This window comes from Anopheles funestus, chromosome X (genome assembly GCF_943734845.2).
Source record: "Anopheles funestus chromosome X, idAnoFuneDA-416_04, whole genome shotgun sequence".
In the NCBI taxonomy this organism is placed as follows: domain Eukaryota; kingdom Metazoa; phylum Arthropoda; class Insecta; order Diptera; family Culicidae; genus Anopheles; species Anopheles funestus.
The window spans coordinates 10,810,981-10,832,320 of record NC_064597.1 but is presented as its reverse complement, the minus strand read 5'-3'; the positions used below and the strand labels follow the sequence as shown (position 1 = coordinate 10,832,320).

At 43.4% G+C, this 21,340-nt stretch overlaps 4 protein-coding genes across 8 annotated transcripts; 2 read left to right on the top strand and 2 right to left on the bottom strand.

Moving 5' to 3' along the window:
* Nucleotides 1-1,931: 1,931 nt before the first annotated feature.
* LOC125771774 (lipid storage droplets surface-binding protein 2) lies at nt 1,932-6,504 on the bottom strand. Its single transcript, XM_049442769.1, has 3 exons — nt 5,523-6,504; nt 3,216-3,653; nt 1,932-3,154 (listed from the first exon to the last, which is right to left on the bottom strand). Exons 1-3 carry the CDS (start codon nt 5,707-5,709, stop codon nt 2,826-2,828), a joined length of 954 nt encoding a protein of 317 aa, XP_049298726.1. The 5' UTR covers nt 5,710-6,504; the 3' UTR covers nt 1,932-2,825.
* Nucleotides 6,505-10,828: 4,324 nt separating this feature from the next.
* LOC125771727 (uncharacterized) lies at nt 10,829-17,125 on the top strand. 3 transcript variants are annotated; one of them, XM_049442687.1, is made up of 5 exons: nt 10,829-12,225; nt 12,639-12,735; nt 14,660-15,293; nt 16,388-16,534; nt 16,614-17,125. In XM_049442687.1, the coding sequence occupies exons 1-5, from the start codon at nt 11,821-11,823 to the stop codon at nt 16,693-16,695; spliced, it is 1,365 nt and encodes a 454-aa protein (XP_049298644.1). In that variant the 5' UTR covers nt 10,829-11,820; the 3' UTR covers nt 16,696-17,125. The 3 variants fall into 3 exon arrangements, with proteins under 3 accessions (XP_049298644.1, XP_049298637.1, XP_049298628.1); XM_049442680.1 differs by having other exon boundaries at nt 14,711-15,293; nt 16,388-17,125; XM_049442671.1 differs by having other exon boundaries at nt 16,388-17,125.
* LOC125771746 (zinc finger protein 43-like) lies at nt 12,167-21,292 on the bottom strand. 3 transcript variants are annotated; one of them, XM_049442714.1, is made up of 5 exons: nt 20,950-21,292; nt 20,341-20,874; nt 20,115-20,266; nt 19,815-20,040; nt 12,167-12,233 (listed from the first exon to the last, which is right to left on the bottom strand). In XM_049442714.1, exons 1-4 carry the CDS (start codon nt 21,085-21,087, stop codon nt 19,815-19,817), a joined length of 1,050 nt encoding a protein of 349 aa, XP_049298671.1. In that variant the 5' UTR covers nt 21,088-21,292; the 3' UTR covers nt 12,167-12,233. The 3 variants fall into 3 exon arrangements, with proteins under 3 accessions (XP_049298671.1, XP_049298663.1, XP_049298655.1); XM_049442706.1 differs by lacking the exon at nt 12,167-12,233 and adding an exon at nt 18,285-18,387; XM_049442698.1 differs by lacking the exon at nt 12,167-12,233 and having other exon boundaries at nt 19,806-20,040; nt 20,950-21,291.
* Nucleotides 17,950-19,746, top strand: LOC125771770 (microsomal glutathione S-transferase 1-like). Its single transcript, XM_049442753.1, has 3 exons — nt 17,950-18,075; nt 18,163-18,358; nt 19,295-19,746. The coding sequence occupies exons 2-3, from the start codon at nt 18,233-18,235 to the stop codon at nt 19,622-19,624; spliced, it is 456 nt and encodes a 151-aa protein (XP_049298710.1). The 5' UTR covers nt 17,950-18,075; nt 18,163-18,232; the 3' UTR covers nt 19,625-19,746.
* Nucleotides 21,293-21,340: the final 48 nt, after the last annotated feature.

The window sequence follows — 21,340 nt, the reverse complement described above, 5'->3', positions numbered from 1 at the left end:
AACTGTTTAATTGTGCTTAATTCATTTGAATTCACGTCATCCATTCGTATGTGTGTATGTATTGTATTATTAATATATTAACATTTAGGGGAAGAAGTTCTATATATTTTTAATACAAAGAATTAGCAAATTATTAGGTGTTATAAGATTAAAATTATTAAGAGTAATAAGAGGAAAAAAATACTCAAAATATCTTTCACAAAACCAGAAGAATTACATTATTAAACATTTTTGGTGAAGAGTTGAACTTTATCGTATAAAATGCGTAAGCAAGTAGTACATGACTCTCACTACTCACCAAATAGCTGATGAGGTCGAAGGATCTTTCTTTACCGATCTAAAGACGTCACATGCTGAGGCGTCATGTCTGTCCTGGTAAGCTCACTGGCACAACCGTTCCGCACATAAGCAAACAAACTAAATAAACAAACAAACAATAACCGAAGGAAACGAAAGCCTCCCTCATCCGGCTCTGCGACGACGACGGCGACGCGATTGGGCCCCGTTCGATGTGACCAACGCAAAGTCACCCATCACGGGGTGGAAACACGGGGAGACTGATTGATGGGAGAGGGGCGGGTCAAAGGTAAAGAATGGGCATGGGGGATGCGGAAGGAGGCGGTTGTGATTTTTTTTTTCTCTCTCAAACGATCAAAGTACGAAAGTGGCGTGATCCGCGGGTAAAGTATACTGTACCGAGTCATTCATCCACACATACCACGGCTAGTGACGCACACAGCCGACGTAGGGCACGAGATGGTGAATCAAGCTCTACGCTAGACGGTGTTTATTTTTGCCACCCCCGTACCTACCCCGAGTCAAGCAAACAAAACCAGAAAAAAAAACAACTAAAACCCCTCAGCATGCCAAATAGTTCCGAATGGGGAATCCTTGCCAAGGGTGCCATTATTGGAGCGTTTGCGTGGAGTAGTGGAGTCGACTACGAGTTATAGTATTTATTAGTAAATGGTTGACATTTAGTAGCAATTTTACGAGGATTTACTTCATTGCCTTAAGAGCCTAAGACGAAGATGTCATGCCCGTGTGTGCCAGGATCTGGATGGATGTGTTAATATAGCTTTAGCTTCTTCGAACTTCGAACTTCGTGGCAGTTCCTTTCAACCGGCAAAAGTTGAGGTTATGTTGCGCAAACGATTTGCATGTGCTCATCCATTATCAGCAACAGTGGCAAAGCACGGTGCGCAGTAATGGTGCCACCCTTCCTGGGGGTCGATTGATTGAACGTCCCTTGAAGGGGTAGGTAGACACCATTTTCCCTTTTGGGGATGTTGGTGTTGCACATACGAAGCAGGGAGGGGGCTTTGGTTTGGAAATGAAACAAAAACACATCCATGTAGGTTACCGCACCCTGACTAAGGTGACCTGGCTGGCCATTTGGTTACCGTTTTGTGGACCGAACTCAAATTAATTGTTATTGAACCATTTTTACATGTTTGTAAATTGACGGTAGCTAATTTATAGCACACTTATACACACTGCAACGAATTTAACAACAAGCACGGTTTTGTTTTCTACCGTAAAATGTGATGCAAAGTGAATTAAATTTATGTTAACTAACTGCTTGTTTCCGTAAACAGTTGATTTTATTTAATGGTAATGGAGGTCGAGAAGAATCGAACTGCTTTTTCAATTATCAAACATTTAACGATTTTTTTATCGTTAAATCATTGTTCAAAAGTTTTTAAGAACAATTTTCCTCAATGAAGCAGAAATTAATTTAATAAAATCCCTATCTATTACGGCAAAATTAATTAGTTTAAAAAGTTTATATAAAGAGATTGATAAGCATATTTTTTAACGCTCCTGCGCTTGATAGTATTTTTTTAATTTTAATTACAAAATAAATAACACAAAAACATACAATAGACCCGTAACGAAACCTTGAGACAACAAAGAAAAACAAATGCAACTTTAATCAAATTTGTTTTATTAACATGGGTTTTTTTTGATAAACAAAAAAAAAAGAATAGAAACAAAAAAAAACACAGCATACATGGATATGCATACAAATACATATATAAACACGAATAAACCTACAAAAGACGCCAAACGCACACGGTAGCGATATGCGCAGATAAAGCTTATTATCGAATTATTTGTATAAACTTGAAAGCTAGCGATTGGGTCGGTTTACACCCTTGCACGACACACACACACGTACGCACCGACGCACACGCGCGCAGACAAAAAACTGGAGACATCGGGACGTTAGAGAGACAAGGAAGGCAGGCCTTCCTTTTTCCCAAGTGCATTCCCCGTTCTGTTCTGTACACTATCACGCTTCCGGTTCTGGAGGCTTCCTTACGCAAATAGATCAATCACACCGTCTTGACACATTATTTTTAACCTAAAAAAAAACAATCTAGAATAGTTGTATTCGTACCCTGATATCCCTGACTGATCGTTTAGCCATCCACGTTTGCCTTAAAACGTGGAACTTCACTTGTAGTACAATATTTAACATTTGCTTTTGTGTTGTGGTCTTTTTGCAGTGGAAAATGCATTGTACGAATCAAGCAAGATTATGGATGTGGTTTCGCTCTAAGGACTGTTCTACATGTAGCTACTACCACGATGAGTCACTACGTTTAAACGACAACGTATAAGACAACATCATGTCCATTACCTGAAAGGTGTATATGTGTGTGTGTGTGCGCGCGTGCGCTCGTTACTGTGGACACGTTTTTCTTTTTGTGGAGAACAGTTGTCGAACATTCTAATTCCCTTTTGCCCACACTTTCCCGACCCGTCCCTCCCGACCCTATTTTCCCTACCCCGAACATAGTTGCGATCACCAAGTGTCTCTAGTCTTGCTTTTGCTGCAAAGTTTTACTGCTGTTCGTGGTGGCGACCACATCGGAAGTGCTGGCGGTGTTCACGGTGGAGGGTGTGTTCGGTACTGTATCCTTGGTACTACCCTCAACCGGCTGCCGCTTCTCGTTGATGAAGTTCAGGTATTGGGTAAGACGGAGCACGGCAATAAGCGTCGCTACGTAGTCGCGGACATCTTCCTTTCGGAGGGATTTTACTTGCGTGGACACGGTGCGGTAGACGCGACGGGCAACTTTGTTTGATAGACGACCGACTGTTTGTACCGTGTGCAGCACCGGATCGTCCTTTGCGGAGATGGGCACTGTGAAGAGTGGAGGAGGTGATTAGGTTGCTGTCTAGTCTGGTAGATAAAAGGGGCTTACCATTATCATCATCAGCGTCCGTTTCCGACTTGGGGAAGTAGTAATCGAGCAGACGCTCGGCCAGCTGAGCCGTCGTGTCGACACCGTTCACCGCTAGGCTACCGTACTGCGTTGCCAGCACTTCGTTCGCTTTGCGCCAGGAAAGATCCTTCAGCGAGGCGGCACGCTGCTGGGATGCGGACCGCAGCTCGCACACCTTCTCGATGTGTGGCTTTACCGTCTCAATCACCTTGGTGCGGGCCTGCTGGTAAATTTCTGCCGGCTGCTCCTTGATGATCGGTGCGTTCACCTCCAGCTTGTCGATACCCTTGACGAGCGTTTGATCCACAAGCTGCAGTGGCCGATCGAGCTTTTGGACGAGCGGTGCCGAGATGGTAACAGCCCGGCATACGACATCCTCAGCTGTTCCGAGTGCCCAGGTCAACAGTGGATTGTAATCTGCACAATGAAAGGAACGCATAGAGCATCTTGTTAGTATGAATTTCTTGGACGTTAACGTGCTCCTCAAAAGTTCTCAAATAGGTCCAGAACTCTGAGGATAGTGTTTCAAGATGCATCGCAAGAGCTCGATTACTCGTGGGATTTTCGTAATGGTGGTCGAAGAAAGTGGACATTCCTTATTAGACACAGCGCAGAGATAAGAAGGAATCTCGCATTTTGTATAACGCTGAGCAATGGTGGCCGACTGTTGAACCCACTTTCAAACGCCCTCTCCAAGTGGTGCCTTCGCTACATTATCAACCAATGCACAGAGTCAGCGCGAAGGCCAACAATGCGACGTGCGCCCTGATAAGACCAGTCTCACTCATTGCGCACGTACTTGGAGCAGGGAACCATGCATCCACTTACTTTCCTTCTCTCCTCATGGAGATCTCATATTTCCGGCTTTCCAAATCCCCAATGGTAGTATCTAATAGTAAACAAAAAAACATTGTAATATCTGCTATTCTGTACAGTAGAGCCTATATAGATCTGACGCTGGTACGGAAATAGAACTAATCATATAGCCATCGACAAACACATACAGCTGCAGTAATTGGAGGTTTGTTGCACTTTAAGTGGCACCCTCTTTGGTGCGGAGTTTCCAGCGATCCAGCACCCATTAAAGACTAAAGTGCAGTGTTCCGGTGTAACGAATGGTCACGTGTCACCGTACAACGCAAACTGTTGGTTTATTTTGCAATCATCTTGCTCCAATCTGAATCAGTTTCGCCATTGAAGAAGTGGCCCAAAGCAGCAACCATACTGATGTAGTATGGAAAATGGTACTCCAAACCTTTCCCGGCTATCGTAATAGGGACTCTGAACATGACTTCTTGCACTATATGTGGTGTGGCGGCAGCACAATTAAGAAAGCAAAAGCAATGGAAAATAAGTTCCCAGTTTTATGTGTTTTTTTTCTCGCAACAGCTAACTACTGCTGGGCAGATAAGACTATATCAGCCACTTGATAGCAGACTTCTTCTCCCCCATCAATTCTTTGAAGAAATTGAAGACTCTTAAGTCACACAAAAACAATAAACCGAAGGGAAATAAGAAAACGCAACCATGCGAACAGGCCGCGGAGAAGTACAGTTTAAAAATAGGGCAAACTGGTTCAAGAAGCCCTAGAAAGAAAGGAAAAAAAGATTTAGTGTGCTGGGTTCTGTAACAGGCTTATGAGGTAACTTTATGCAGCACCGATTATAACATTCCAGCCCGCTAGAGTTTCTTTACAACTTCAAGAATAGCTGAATGCAACCCGAACGTCATCTTTGAACAGACACACAAACACACCACGCATATCACGCGGGGTTCGACGTTTTTTTTTTGTGGGACCGGTTTTTTTTTTGGGGAACGTACGATGAACTTTGGACCGGACGCGGACTTTCGTAACGTTGTCATCATCAACGACACGCCGCAAGGTTGGAAGGTGGCTTTCGTCTAGTTGACGAAACGCATAATCAGTGTGTGTGAATAAATAATTTTACCACGTGCTTTTTTTTTCGCGCTATTCCCGTACGTCGCCATTTCGCGCGCATGTCGATCGGACCCCGAAGATCCCAATGTTGAAAGTAATGGCCGACCGATGAGCGGGTAGCCATTGTAGTATGCGCTTTGTGTCTTTTTGTTACCTTAATTTCTCCCCCCTCGAGCAGAACTGTAACAAACGACGACAATAGGGGTCCAGTCCACAAGTCGGACAAGTGAAATGACCCCCGAATGTCATATGAATTATCGATTGCCGCTATCCGAGTTTTAGTTCGAGTGAGCAATGGCCGACCGGTGTCGGTCGGCGATGGCGATCGGTTTCTTCCCCGGGCTTACCTTTCACGCGGCCATATACGTTCTGGGTTTGCTGCCAGGTTGCATCCACTACCGGTAGCTTCAGCATCCGGTCGAGTGACTCGAGATGTGGCAGCAGTGCACTGTTGTTCGGTGCAACGGCATCCGTGTTGGTTGGTGCGGAGGTGTTGGTGGTGGCACTGCCATTTTCCTGCACTTTCGACGACATATTGCACGCGGTTTCACGAGTATGGGAAAGGTGGAAAGAATCTGTTTTACTTTGCACCAGTAAAATGCACAACACCTCTCACGGTAAAACAAAAATCACACAATCCGGGGTAGATTAGAAGACACGTAACGCAAAACGTATGAAATTGCGCTTGCCACCGTGTAAGCACTGCAAAGGGGTCTTCAGAATTCAGACTGCGCACCCGTGTCGGATGATTGCGAGCGAAGGAATGAACGAACCGAGTCGACCAAAGCGATCGTTCTACCTACTAGACCGCGCGTGAGCAGCTACAGCCAGCTACGCGAACGGTACCGGGGTTCCAGCGCGACAGAGAGAGCGAGATAGCGCCGTTACTACACACTCACACTTGCTGGTTCGTACGCACATACGCACAGTAGGGCACGAGTAGGTGGTGGAACGGGAACGCGTGTGATTGTGATCAGGTTGATGAGCTACTGCAACCGAGCCAAAAGCGGTGGTTTGCAGCTGTATGCGTAAATGCACGACGACGTTTCGTACGACAGTCGAACCGACAAAAACGAACTGCGTGTATGCTTGGGCTCGTCCCACAGATGAGATGAGATGCTACGAAGTGGTTGATAGAATAGCGCGGCCTGACGTCACTGCACTCTGTACCGGCTTATCGCTTTTAAACAGGAGGATGATCACTAATACACGCTTCTTGCAAACCGAGCGGAAATCGATGGCGCCCTGATTTTAGCTAAAGCAGCTTTATACGTCTCTTATATTACGCCTTGAACACGTCCACACCTTACGAATGGTGCTTTACCGGTGTCGTACAATGCTTTTTATATGGGACAGGGTTTTAGTAGCTGCGGGTGTTATACACCTAACGTCTTATCAGCTGTCCTCCATCCAGCTTTGGGGAAGGATGAGGCATATAGAGACGTTACTAACACACACAAACCAGGCGGACACTCCAGTGGCATATCGCTACGCTTAGATAATTAGTACTTTGTACCTTATCCCGTGCACCTTATCTTCTTCTACTTCTGCTTGACACTTTGTACAGCTGAAGCAAAAAACCAAATTTGGTTCGGAACTGGAGTAGAATGTGGATGTGAACCTTTCTCCTACCCCCAACACCCCCTCCCCCCAGAAAGCGTGTAGGTTGGACTTGACGACAAGCTTCTAGCGGGTCTAACCTTTGACCTCGGTGCGCCATTTTGCCTTGCACCACGGACCATGGCTGTACGGCGTGTGACAAGTACAGCACTCGGGTCAACTGCTTGCTCTTGACAAGGCACGTGAAAAGGAGCAGCTTTTGATACGTTCCTGTGCACCAGTTTTTTGTTGACGCTGTTACTAAATTAACCCATGCAAGAGGGAGACAGTGATACAGAGCCCAAGATGACATCCGCGCTGATCTTGATAGGGGCCTGTGAGAATAGACGGAGGCCCCGGCTCACAGTACGGAACCGTCTGATTATGGGTAGCAAATGTAGCAATTTACCGGTGAGCCGGTTTTGCAACGTGACGGAAGGTACAGTGTCGACCCCTCCCGGGTTCGAGGGTCACACCGGAGAACCGGTCGGTTTTGTTATGCTAAAAGATGTGTATGAGTAATCCGATTAATGATGCTAATTTCGCAGTTGCTGCTCGCGAAAGAAGAATAAAAAGAAAAATTTAATTGCCCCTTTTTTAAACAGGCGCGGTGGAATTTGCCGTCTAACGATACTGTACGGTGAGCCTGGAAAGGTGAAATAAGCAACGGAATTAAAGAAGCATCGAAAAACGAAGTGTTTTTTTAACAATCCGGCTTTTTGGTTGTTGTTTCTGGACAGTAATTGCATTCAAACTTGGTGGTGACATGCACCGAAAAACAAAGTCATTTGAAAAAAAAAGTTTTGTCTCCTGTGAAGACACGCCAACAACACCCCGGTGAGGAATGTTGAGGAAAATGCACGATTACGATTATCATCACAGCTCAGAGGTTAGAGAGCTCGCTGCGATCATGGGCAAAGCATGATCGTGCGATCTGACTAATTCTGATGACGTTCTGTGCAGCTTCCCTGTTCAGTAATCGACGATGTCCTTGAAAACTCATCATATAGCAACTGCTATTTAACGCTATAGGTACTACTTTTCGACTACTTCTACTATTCGAATTTCCCCTCTAATTTACTTATTTTTGAATAATAACTTCCGCTTATAAGAATTCTCAATTAGAATTCCCAATAGTCGAGAATTTTGTATGTCTAAACGACTGTAACTTGGAATACTTCAATAGGAGCTTCATCAGACGTTTTCAAACCGTTCCCTACTGTGGACAATGTACGCCTGTATACAAAGAAGTAAGATGCATTCGTGTTTTTCTTTCTTATCTACAAGTGCATCTTACCATGCAGAGTTATTTCTTTGCATTTCATGCTTTGTACGTTAATCATCTTTCTTTACCAGTTGACAGCCATATCTCACCCGTACTCGTAGGAACGTATTTCAAGTGACATTCATCGCTTGTCTTGATGATAATAATAGCGTGTGATACGCTCGTATGTTCGTGCTATTGGTGGTTGATTTATTTTTCAAAAAAAAAGGAATGTAGCACACACACATACACTGTAACATCTCGGATGGACGAGATTGTTTATGTCGCTGGTACCGGACTCGGTTAGGCTTGATTGCTTCAACGTGATTGCATGAAGGTGTCAATTGAAGGCAATTTAAATAAATTTTGCTCATAAGCTTTCCACCTCGTTCCCGGTGGCAGTGTTTTGGTGTCGAAGTTCCTCAAATAACCGGGCAGATGTACGGGCGACTGCTAATTGCCTGCGGTCATCCTCAAAAAACCTGGAGACCGTCGCTGGTGCCAAACGTTCTAGAAGTAGTAAATTCCTTTTTTCTACAACACGCCGGTTGGAGCCATATTTTTTCTCTCTCTAAGGAATAGAGTAGAGTTCACCGTACGCACACACACACGAACAGTGATAGACGAATCATCAGATGAAGGCGACATGGAGGCCGTCTTCATCGTCGTCGCGACTGTGGACTTTGAACTCATAATGAGCAACGTATGGTGCGCAGTTGCGTCAACCGATTGGTTCCGATTCCCCCCCACCCGTTTCGGGAAATTCTGTATTACCGTGCGATGATGCGAGGCAACAGCTAACAGCGATGCGTTTCACTCTGGACCGGGGCTAACCGTATCGTGTGGTAGCGTTAGATAGCGTTATCAGCGCTGCGATAACCAGCTGCGTTATGTTGTCCACTCTGTTAGCTTGGCCTGGAGTTTGTCATTTCCTTTGGTTTGGTTTAGACAGATTTTTGGATTAAAAATTCGGGAGATGGGAGTAGGGCTCCGGAAGACAACATTGTACAATCTGGAAGGAAGTTTACAAAGCCTATGACATAATCAGGAATGAAAAACTATAAGATGCATAAAGCGAGAAACCTTATGCTGTTATGAATAAAATTTCATAATGTCAGTTAGACATTGACCAGATTTTCGATAGTTAGATGGTTTTGGATTATTATTTTAAAGACATTTTTAACACTAGAAATACTGGACCAGTCATTTTGACTGAAACGCTTAATTTTCATCGCATTATTTTTTTGGGGGTATAACAATCCTAGGATAGTTCAAAACATGAGTTTTACATATATATTCTATAGTACGATCTCCATTAAACAATAAAATAATACTCCAACTGCTTGAAATTGTTTAAAAATTACCCACGAAAGAAAAACGCTTAAAACGCTTCGTAGTTTTAGTGTTAATAACACTAATAATAATAAGAGTAAAAGAGACATGCCATAAATAATAATATAGAGCCCCATAAGTTGTTGTCTAGTGTCACTTTTCTTTGCCTCAAGTTCATCTTTTAAGCTGCTAAGTTTAACAATGATAATCCCATCTTGTAGTTACAGTTTGGTGTTGTATTTTAACCCCTGAAAATTGTTATCTTGTACGTTTTTTTGTTCCACCCACGCACTCAACCAGTGGCAAGTGTATTCGATGCCCAAAAAAAACCTTTAACCCTTAAAATACTCGTGCCCTGGTTTTGCGGGCCGATATCCCAGATCGCCCATAAGCCACGACAAACTTCCGCTCATGTGCCGTTGCTGGGTTAATGGAAAAATGTAGAGCACGGTAAGCCAAGCCAAAGCGTTTGCACCGCTTTTTTTGTCATTATCGTGACTGGCGTCACGCCGAGCGCTGGTGGTTGTGCGATGACATTTCGCTTTTATTTTCCCCCGTTCCAGACGACGGGTTGAGAGAACTTTGCACGCCCCATCGGCAATGTTACCGGGAGGAAAGATAATAGATTCGATTTCGTAACGTTTAATTGTGCTTGTCTGAATCAGTGAACAAATAGAAAACATTGGTTGTGCAGTAGCAGAAGATGGGAATACTATTTTTAATTTGATTGAAACTTTTTTTTATTTAACATCTAAATTTATTATCGTAAAATAAAAAAAACGAGCGTTTTAGTGTTTCCTAACCTACAAAATAAGAAAAAATAACACCCTAGTCTCTACTCCTTAGTAACCAAAGATATTTATTATATGCGCCTAAAAGTATGCAATCGCGCTACATTGATTTCAAATAATTTTCAAATTGCTTCTCTTTCAAACGGGCGTTACTAATTGAACACATGCTCCCCGTTGCCGGTTAACATATATAACATGTGTGCTATTGTTATAACATGCACATTGCACGTAAATTGGTTGCCATTAAGAATGGAAGAATAAAACCATTTGGGCTCGAAAGCGAAAGCCTGTGCCAACGGTTAACTCTTTCCCTTTGGCAAAACTCTCTTCCGGGAGCGTGTTAATTAGCAACGGGGCTTAATTCTGTTTGGTTTTTCGCCTAAAAATAAAAAAAAACTACCGGCACGCAGCCAGGATGCGTTATTTTTTTTGTTTTGTTTTGGGCTGGGCGTATTTGACTTTGATCGTTCGCTTGGCTACGGTGTGTTAGGTGGTCACGCACAGACAGCGGTTGCGCGGTTACGCAGCAGCGTACGCCAGACGACTGTCACGCAAGAAAGGTGAAAACATTAATATTTCTCTAATGTAATACAACGCGCTAAAAGGGCTAGCACTGGCTAAAAACCCTCAGTCCGGAAGTGATCGGCTGGTGGCTCTCCTAAACAGTTGGAGTAGGCACACTAGGTCAGACAAGTGGGTGACTTTAGTGCGTAAGCGTCCGTACAGACCATTCCAACAACAAACGTAAAGGTTTTTTTTTTGTTCCACTGAGGCGTGCACTTTTCGCACCATCGCACGCTCTGGAGGACGCGGGCAGACAGTGGTCAGTTACGCTATTGTTGTTGTTGATTCGGTTTTTGGTGGCGGCCGTGTTGTTGTGGTGGCCTGTCGTAGCTCGTTCCTCGTCAGTGCGGTGCTTTCCCTCGGTCAGAACGCAGTGGAAAAGTTGGTAGCTCTTCAGTGCTGCTACACCGAGGTGCGCCCATACTCAAGATGACCAAACAGCAGCGTCAGGCAGTGTCTAGGTGTCGTTGCTAAATTCAAAGAACGAACACACAAAACAACCATTCTCGCCAACGATCAACCAACGTTGCTTACGACGGCAAAGAGAAAGAAGACGGCCGTTGTCAACCGCTATCAACTAGATCCAGCACTGTACTAGAACAGCCAAGTGCCTCGTCAGGAAAGTGTTTTTATGTGTTTCTTTGAAGGACGTTCGTGTCTTCCGGGGTGGTCGGTGGAGTTTGAGTTCTCAGTTTTTGTTTAAACTCAGAGTGTATGTCTGTGTGTGTTTGTGTATCTGGAGATGCCTAATATGGCATGGTGTCTTCAGTAATTGCAGGCATTCTTCCGCGATCTGATCGTACCATCTGTCAGACACACGGCAAGTCTCCGCAGCATCTGACATTGGTGGAGACAGAAACGGCCGAGGCGAAGGCACGCGCATATTCTCGCCGGGGCTGTGTGTGTGTGCGCGCGCGGGAGAGCATTTGCACTGCAATTAACCACCTGGTGCATACCTAGGATCGAGCGTGCGAGAATGAGAATAAAGCGCCACGATCCCTCGTACCGTACGTGGCGTTGTGTCGTTTGCAAGTGTTTCCTCCGACCCATTTACAGTCGACGGTGTAGTGCTGCTGGGTCCTCGAGTCGCTCGCGATGTGCGTTATGGTGTCGACGTCCCTAAGGGTGCGCGTACTACTGTGTGTTCTGACGGTGATCCTTACCATCGATACGAGTGTAACCGGTGTAAGGTTTAATGATACCGTGCCGGAAGCGAGTACCGGTTCACGGGATGCACGTTTCTTGAAGTACGACGAAGGATTCAGTGGTGAGGAGTTCAGTCTGTACCCGGTGCGGTGGAATGACGATGGCAAAACGACCGAACGGTACGATGAGGACGGTGGTGAGCTAGTACGGCTGGTGGAGGGTGGTTCAGATTTGAGTCCGGACCCATATCGTGTGATAGAGGTGAAGCCTTTCGTTTCGGGACGCATTAGAACTACTACGAACAGGTACAGGGATGAAGGTGTCTACGAGAAATTGAGTACCAGTGATATCTCGGTGAGTTCCTGACGGGATATAAAGAACGGGAAGAAGTAATGTATGGAACTTCATGTCTCTAAGCTATAAAGAAAAATCAGATCTCCCTTCAGCATCTTGCTTTGTTCTCAAACTTGTTGACGGCACCAGTAACTCACGTCTTCATTACTCATGTCCGCATGACATGAACATACTGTCGTTGATTATACATTGAAGAATTAATCAATCCTGATCGAATGTGTCTAGGTGTATGGAATGTACACGACACGAGCGCATTAGCATTATCAACGAGAATGTGACATTTTCTCTGAGCAACAAAGATCTAACCTTATTATCGAACAACCGATACCCAGTGAAGCTCTCGACCTTTACGACGTGTTTTGATCCATAGAAACTCCTGCATTTACCGCACCCTATCTCGATATACATTCCAGCGTACACCGTTGGGCGCTACCTTCCACATCGCTACTAATGGCGAACTAGGAGACACGGGCGGCTACTACCCGGCTACGGCGGCCCTTCAGTCGCAAGGTAAGGCTACGGCATTCAGCTTTGCAGCCGGGTGTTACGGTTGATTTTTGTGCTTATGGATGCCGCTGGCATAATGCCATCCACAGACTCGCCACACCGTGCACGGTTGGCCACCAACAAAACAAACGAACACAATACATCGAGTTCGAACAAACGCCACGACATAATACACCTTGTCCTCCCCCCCCCCCACAACGTTGGGGCCACCGAGCATTATTAGCGTTGCAAAATGGCCGTTGCACCTGAACGGGTTTGAAAGCGGTGAAGGCGTCTGTGTCGCATCATCGGTGCGCTCCATATAGCACGCGGTTCGGAGGGCTTTTGCTTGAAACAGTTTCGATCACCGGCTCGTAACGCCCGATCGTCATGGTGGCCAATATAGATTTTTACTGCAACAGCACTGACCCCCTCTTCTCCATTCAATTAAACGCCCTTTCACTGGATTAGAACTGGGTTACCCTTTTTTCTCCTTTCCTTTCTATTTACCGGTTGGCGTTGCAGAACCACTTCGGCAAACATTGCAACACCATCTGACACCAGCTTCCGTAAACACGCTAGATCCTAGGCTGTGCTAATAAAAGAAAAGGTTTCTCATGCACTGTTTTGCAACTTTTCCATGGGTGGTTTGTAATGTTTCATTTCTCATTCTTCTTCTGCGTTTAATGTACGCACTTCAGGACACAAAAACTGGAGCAAATTTCGTATTTTTAATACGAGTTCTGGTGCATCCAGGATTGTGTCTTCTTTTGTAACTATCCCGTTGTGGACAGAGTCAGGCAACTCCTGACGAATCTTTCTCCAAAATGTAGACACTTCGTGTCCACCAGATTACAGTCGATTTGACATTTATGACTAAATCTCCAATATGGAGAAAGGTCAAAACTCAAATAACAGTTCAATGTCAGGTAACTCCTGACGAATCTTACTTCAAAATGTAGACACTTCGTGTCCATCAGATTACAGTCGATTTGACATTTATGACTAAATCTCCAATATGGAGAAAGGCCAAAACTCGAACAGCAGTTCAATGTCAGGTAACTCCTGACGAATCTTTCTTCAAAATGTAGACACTTAGTGTCTGTCAGATACATTCGATTTGACATTTATGATTAATTCTCCAATATGTGGAGAACGACCGAAACTCAAACAGCAGTAATTGTTCTAGACATCAGCTAGACATCACCCTTCCAAATAGTGAAGAAGTGCCTTAGGCAAGAAAGACTTCGTTATGGAGAATTCTTAACAGAGGTCAGTGAGCCGAGTAGACAATTCCAAGAAGGCGTGACTTAAGGTTCTAGTGAACAATTTCTTTTCGATTCGTTAAGGATAACGTTTTTACTTTAAAGATAACGTTTTTTGAGGCGGCCCGGTCACGTCAGGACTGGGTATTAAATCCCATCTGGAGCGCACACACGTAGCAAGGACTATCCGGCTACGCGGTAAAATAATTCTAGGAAGCCAGAAATGGCCGGCGTGACATTAGAGGTCGTTAAGCCATTAAGAAGGCGAACGTTTTTACCAAAGATCGTCAATTTTCCCAATAGCATGCAGATTCAGATCGGATCTTAGTCCTTATTTAATGCACTCTCTCCTACGTTTTAAGAGTTTAAGAGGCAAACAGCTCTTCTTTAAAAGGTTCTAAATGGAAAAGCATTCAATTTCCTCACTTTAATTTCTCACTTCAATTTCCTTCCTTCTTCTTCACTGCAAATACACCTCAATACATCACCCTTTTCTTCGTCTCCTATCCTCACACTGGATGCTGCACCATGATGTGTGGTAAGTTTTATCAAAAAAACACTTTCTACCAGGTAGAGGGACAGTTGAAAAGGTTTCTCTCTTTTGCACTTCTTACGGCGTACCGGCAGGATACGGATTTGGTATGTTTCATACACGCACGCACTGCCACACTGCACACGCGCAGCTGAACCGGTAGTGATGGCGACGGCGGCACCGTCTTTGTCACGTGTTTCAGAGTTCGTCCGTAGTATGCTGCAACGATTTGGCGTATATCAGTACATTGAAGCGTACCAGAGTAAGGGTGGTAGTGGCGGTAGCAGTAGTAGCAGTAGTACAACTTCTACAACAGGACCATCCGGACTATCATCACACCTGCAGCGCATCATACCGCACCGCTTTCGGCCACACTTTGTCAACACGGCCAAGGGTTTGCGAAACATTCCATCCCAGCTGAACGACGGCCAGTTGCAACCGGCACCGGAAGATGCAGCGAACGGACCGGACATAGGACAGGTGTCTGGTGGCGCGTTGGGCCAAACACCTGGCGGCGGTGGTGGTAGCGGTACGACCAAAACACCCGGTACAACGGCTGGTAGTTCCGGCACGATCAGCTCACTGTTCAACGCCTTCAAGCGCAAAGTGAAAGCGATCTATCCGGGCACCGTCTGGTGCGGTGACGGCAACCAGGCAAAGAGTGAGAACGACATCGGGTTCTTCTATCTGACCGACACCTGCTGCCGGGCGCACGATCTCTGCCCCATCACCATTGCGGCCGGCGAACAGTTTAACCGGCTGAAAAACAATGGCTACTTTACGCGGTATGTATAACAAAGTCGCTTCTGTCGGTTGATTCATCTTTCGAATGCAAAACTTTAACGTTTTTTTGGATGAAGTGTTTTATCTTCTACTTTGGGACGGTAACCTTTCATTGGGAAGGTCGACTGCATGGTCGACAAAAAAAAGTGTTTGCCCCCCGCGTGAAGCGTTACAAAACAAATAAGTTCCTCTAAAGTTGAGCTTCAAATTTTCAAGGTTTATACAAGGTGGTTAAAATTAATTTTCAAGACCATGATCATCTTTTAAGTTTCAACTTGCGAATACACTCGTTCGTTTTTTTTTGTCTATTCATACATCACCATACGTCACCATGGCTAATTAATGTAGCCATGGTCGTCACACATAGATGCAGAAGGTGAATGGAAAATTCTTGACGTTCTTTAGGGGCAGATTTTGTTTTTTGCCTAACCTCAAACATGATCATTGAGTTTTCGCAACTGAACGAAACTAGAAAATACACAGAAAAGCGTTTTAAGTTGAATTGTTTACTGTGATAAAAATGTGCTATAACTAAGGGTTTTGCAGCGCCTAAATGTATGCAATCACTATGTTGATAATCATTTTTAAAGATATTAATGCACCGTATGAAGAAATAGCTTTGAGACTTTTTAAATTCTACATGTGGTACAGTGATTAATGCGGAAAAATGTATCGATTTTGACATTCTAATTGCATTTCCCTTAACAGGGGCATACTCGAGTGGATAAACACAAATACGTCAAGACTAAATTTCGATAGATTTCATCAGAATTCGGATAATTTTTTGTTTCATCTCCCCTTTCGAGTTGCTTCCAACCGCAACGGATTCATAATGACCGGAAATTGGCACACCTGATCGGCGAACAAACGGGTTGCATCTGACCCACGCTCGCTCTTTCAATGCCATTCAATGCCAATTGTGACACACGGAAAAAGCATTTGATTTTGGGCAATCATATCGTGCGTGAACACGCATGAGTAATCCGATCCGATACTGTGCATTGCAAACGATACGCTGCCGATTAACTGAACCTCGTTTGATCGTTTTTCGGTTTTATACGCCATTTTTTTTTGTTTTCCCCTCGCTACTCGCCAGCTCGCACTGTGACTGTGATAAACAATTTTTTAACTGTCTGAAGAACGCCAACACGCTCGTTTCCCGCCAGATCGGCTATACGTACTTCAATCTGTTGAAACCACAATGCTTCCGCTACGAACATCCCAAGCTGAACTGCACCAAAAGGTACTTCCGAGGGAGGGAAGGAAAAAGCAATCTTTTTTTTGCACTTACATTTCACGCTCTCTCACCCCTTTTTTTGCAGAAGCAAAGGCAAATGCTTATCGTACGTCGTGGACGAGAAGCAAAGCAAGCAGTGGCAGTGGTTCGATAATCTCATCTTTTAGCCGCCGTGTACGGGTGTTGCCGTATGCATTAAGGAGGGTCCGAAGTTATGGCGTGAACCACGAAACCCTACGCAGTCGTGGGTAAAGTTGAAGGTACGAAAGGCACGCATCGATCCGATCGACGGAACCACAAAACCCGGCGGCAATGCTGTGAAGTGAAGTGATTTTGTTTTTTTTTAAGTAAGCGCAAACCATGTTACGTGGAAGCTAAATAATGCCATGGCAAAGCCACGCACCGTATACCGTGTCGAATAATATGCTAGATGTAAAACGCGATCGACTTACAGCATAAGCGGTGGAAAAGTGCATAAGTATTGTCTGAGTGAAAGACGCCCCCAAAACTCTCTTACTTAGGCATCAAATGCAGGTTCGATAAAAAAAAAGTTCGATTAATTACCAATTTTTGTGATAGCAAGTAACAGCTACAATATGAAAAAAAAAGAAAAACAAAATGAAGAAAAAAAAACGCACTTGAAACTTACACATATCGCCATAAAATCACGCTTCTAGTAAAGTATAGAATGTAAGTAAGTCACACTAATATTAAAAGAAAAAAATATGTTTATTCATTCTGTAAGCTGGTGCTCTCGTTTGCAGTGTCATGTAAAGAATAAACTGTAATAAACTGGTTCCGTAACACTAATCACTCATTTACGCTTTTAATGAAGGTACCCCCGCAGTAAATATTTTTCCGAACATATATGTATGTAAATCTATTCTATTCTACAGATAAAGTGAGATTAGTTCCTTAATAAAGATTTGGCTGTAAAGCTTTTGTTACCTTTTTTGCTTAATTTAGTTAATTATGTCTTAGTTATGGTTATGTTTCAAATTCCAAATTGCGTTACATTGCGTTACGTAACTCGTTTTCTGAAACATTCATTGGTTTATTGTTTTTAACTGTCAAGTATATTTTACTTTGTGTTTTTAAATACCTTTTAAGCGATAAAATGAACCTTATTAAACCTTATTTGTTATATTTATGAAAAAAACTCTTCTATAATTTACAAAACAATACAAAACGAATGACATTACACCATTCTCATTTCGTCATTATAAAAGATTTTAGAATCATAAATGCTGTGTGAATGAATACAGCAAGAATGGTATGTGTACATCAACAGTGAAGCAAAAATAGACAAAAAAAAACACTCATGATGACGTAAAATGATAAACAAAATTCATTTTTTATTACGCGTCACGCATTTGCCGGTCGGGGTGTATGTATGCTTCCCTCTATCGTGTGTGCGTGTTCCGGCTATTTTTCTGCCAGTGTAGTCGTGAACAGTGAATTCAATTACACACCAGATGGAACTTGACATTCAACGGAGCACACCACCGGTCTCGTGTCCGTATTCTCTCATTTGCAGTTGTACCGAGGTAAGGGCAGGCAGCAATAACGCCACGGCAAGTGCTTAAAAAATCAACATTTAACACTTTATTTTACTTTACTTTCGTCCTGTACAGTGAAACACCACGATCAACAGGATCGCTTCAAACTTTTACAATTAAAAAAACCAACCAACCAACAATCAACATGACGTCTTTGCTGCAAAACATCAACGATGAGGTACTCCGTACGTACATCTTTTGGGTGGCTGTATTGGTGGTGAAGATGCTCGCCATGTCCTTACTGACTGGCAGACAGCGGTTCCGCAAGAAGGTAAGGATTGTTATTTAGTGATTTAGTGGCTGAAAGGAATCAGGAACCAGAACAGACGACACCCTGATTATGCAACGAATGTTTCAATGTCAGCATTCCAAATACACGCCGGCTATTGATTGGCTGACGTAGGGATGTGATAGCCCTGTTTGTTAGTGTGTGCGTACGTGATAACGCTTTTTTAGCTTGATAAAGCGAATATCATTCAAGATGTAATAATGTGTAATATACATTATATCACATTGTATAGTAAAAAGAAAGATTTATTTTTGAAGGTGGTGTCAATATAAATATGCTCAATGTCAGATGCGAAATTTATTATAACAAAATTTGTTGGAAAAATGCTTAACTAAATCTTACAAACTTAAACATGATGAAAGGAAAACCGAATAAAAAAGTAAAAGTTATTTGGTTGTTCTCGTATTATAAGTATAACGTTTAAATGATAATGTTTTTATGAAAGTTTTATAAAGAAACACTTAAATTTTTTAAACAATCAACAAAGTGAAAGTGTTTTTTTTTGACACAAATTATAAATTGTTGTCCTTTTTTCCCTACACATTTTTCTCTTCTCTCTTTCTTGTATTGATGATTAAACAAGCATAATTAGGTGTTAGAGCAACGTGGTCAAACACATACCGGGGATGACTTTCAAGTTCAAGTTGCGCCGTATCGCGCGTATGTAACCAATACTAAAATACCACGTATTCGCACATACGCTTCTAACAGTTAGAAGCGGGATGCATTCACGCATTACGACTCAGCATGACTTGCACATATCGTGATGATCGTAAATCGCGACTGACCTTGAAAAAATCATATCGTGAAATATTGGTTCCGCTCGTATATAAGTGACATAATAATGAAAAAAAAAAGATTTTAAATTTAAAGCAACATTTCTCACAATATTTCACCTTTCCTTCCCCCCCTGCACAGGTGTTTGCTAATCCGGAAGATCTTCCACCAGCGAAGAAGGGTGCTACGCCCAAGTTTGACGATCCGGATGTGGAGCGTGTCCGTCGGGCCCATCGTAACGATTTGGAAAACATTCTACCTTTCTTCACCGTCGGTCTACTGTATATGCTGACCAACCCGGAACCGTTCATCGCAATTAATCTGTTCCGTGCGGTCGCTGTTGCCCGTATTCTGCACACGATCGTGTATGCCGTAGTGGTTATCCCCCAACCGGCCCGTGGTCTTTCGTGGGGTGTTGCATACGCAGCAACCGCTTACATGGCAGTTAAGACAGCACTATTTTTCCTTTAAGAGTATTCCGTTTGAGGTGATAGATAGTGTTTTCTTTTTCCGGTACAACAAAGCACAACACATCGTTTCTAACATCACCAGTGCGATTTGTCTTTCCCACAAATAAATCTTTCGAGAAAATCGTTCTGCCTTATAGTGTGTGCTTATTCTAGTGCCTTGCTTATACTCTACTTATACGCAACATACTTACTCATTTCGTTGTTTGACTCTCATCCGGATGAGCGTTACGAACATGTGCATTGATGAGTGTTTTGTAACGAAAGGTTTTGTCACAAAACTGGCAACTAAATATAACGCCAGAGTGCGTTAGCTCATGCGACTTCCAACCGTAACGAGTTTTGAACGCTTTGGAACAATGCTGACAAGTGAACGGTCGTTCCGACGAATGTGATCGTTCATGTGTTTTGAGTGATTCCCTGCCAAACGAATTGTACCAAAACGATGTAAAAAAATCAACTTCAAAAAACAAACAAATCATAGCAAACCTTACTTTGTTTTCCACGACAGACCACAAATGGTGCATTTGAACTTTCTTTCATCCATGTGTGCCCTTATATTGTGTAACCATAGGCTACTATGATGACTAAATCGCTTGAAGCACGTTTTACATTCGTATTTCTTCTCGGTTGAGTGGTGAGATCGCTACAAGAAGAAATGATCATAGAAACGTTATTATAATAACGCTTAGTAACGCCGATCGTCTCCATAGAACGTACCATGTGTGAACCGTAGCTAAAATAGCTCGTAAAACCTTTGTCGCATTCTTCGCACCGCTTAATTATACGCTTTAAGTGCACTGAGTCGATATGGCGTAGTAAATTCGAATTGTGTGTCATACTGATACCACAGTACGAACAGATGTACGGAGTTTCCTTCGTGTGTATGCGCCGGTGTGCACCAAGCTCCGAAACGAAACTACCGCACAGCTCACAAAGCTTCTTGCCGGTGTCTTCTGATATTACATGTTTTCGTTTCCTTTTCAGCTGCGGCCGTTGTCTAGCCGTAGCTTCGATATTTTCATTTTCACTGTCACAGCTATCGAACAGAATGGTGTACGTTTTCGTTTCCGTGCCATCGTTCTGCACATCTTCGTGGCTTGTGTCGATTGTCCCGTCTTCGCTTAGCTTCGTACAAATCCGCCAAAACGTTATATCATTCTTTAAGCAGCTGTCACGAAACGTTACAAACTTATTTAACGTTTCATCACAATCTTCACACACTACGTACGGAGAAGTGTTTTCTTCTAGATTCTACAAAAAAAAAGAATGTAAACATTAAGCAAGACACTTGAGAGGAAGTGGTAGCAATGAAGGATTTTAACCTACCTGTATGCCAGTTAGCTGTTGTATATCCTGTACGGTAAGTGCATTATCGATTAATGTCGAGAATGGTAATAGCTTTTCCTGTTCCAAGCAGAGACAAAATCTGCATATGTTAGAAAGTGAGCATACGCGAGTACCCATTTGCTGTGCATAACACGGTAAAATGTTTTGTTTATGTTTACAACTGTCAACCGAAGCAATCGATCTCGTGTGCGAAACGCTTGCGATGAAACGCTTGGAAAACGCTTCGTGATTTTGAATTTAAATTTTCCGTTACGAATAAGCAAATTAAGCTGTAAATTATAGCTATTAACAGTAAATCGGGCAAGTTGTGAAGTTTCTACGCGAAAGGATCGTTTTTCAAATCCCATCCGGACCTTACATCCGTTCGCTG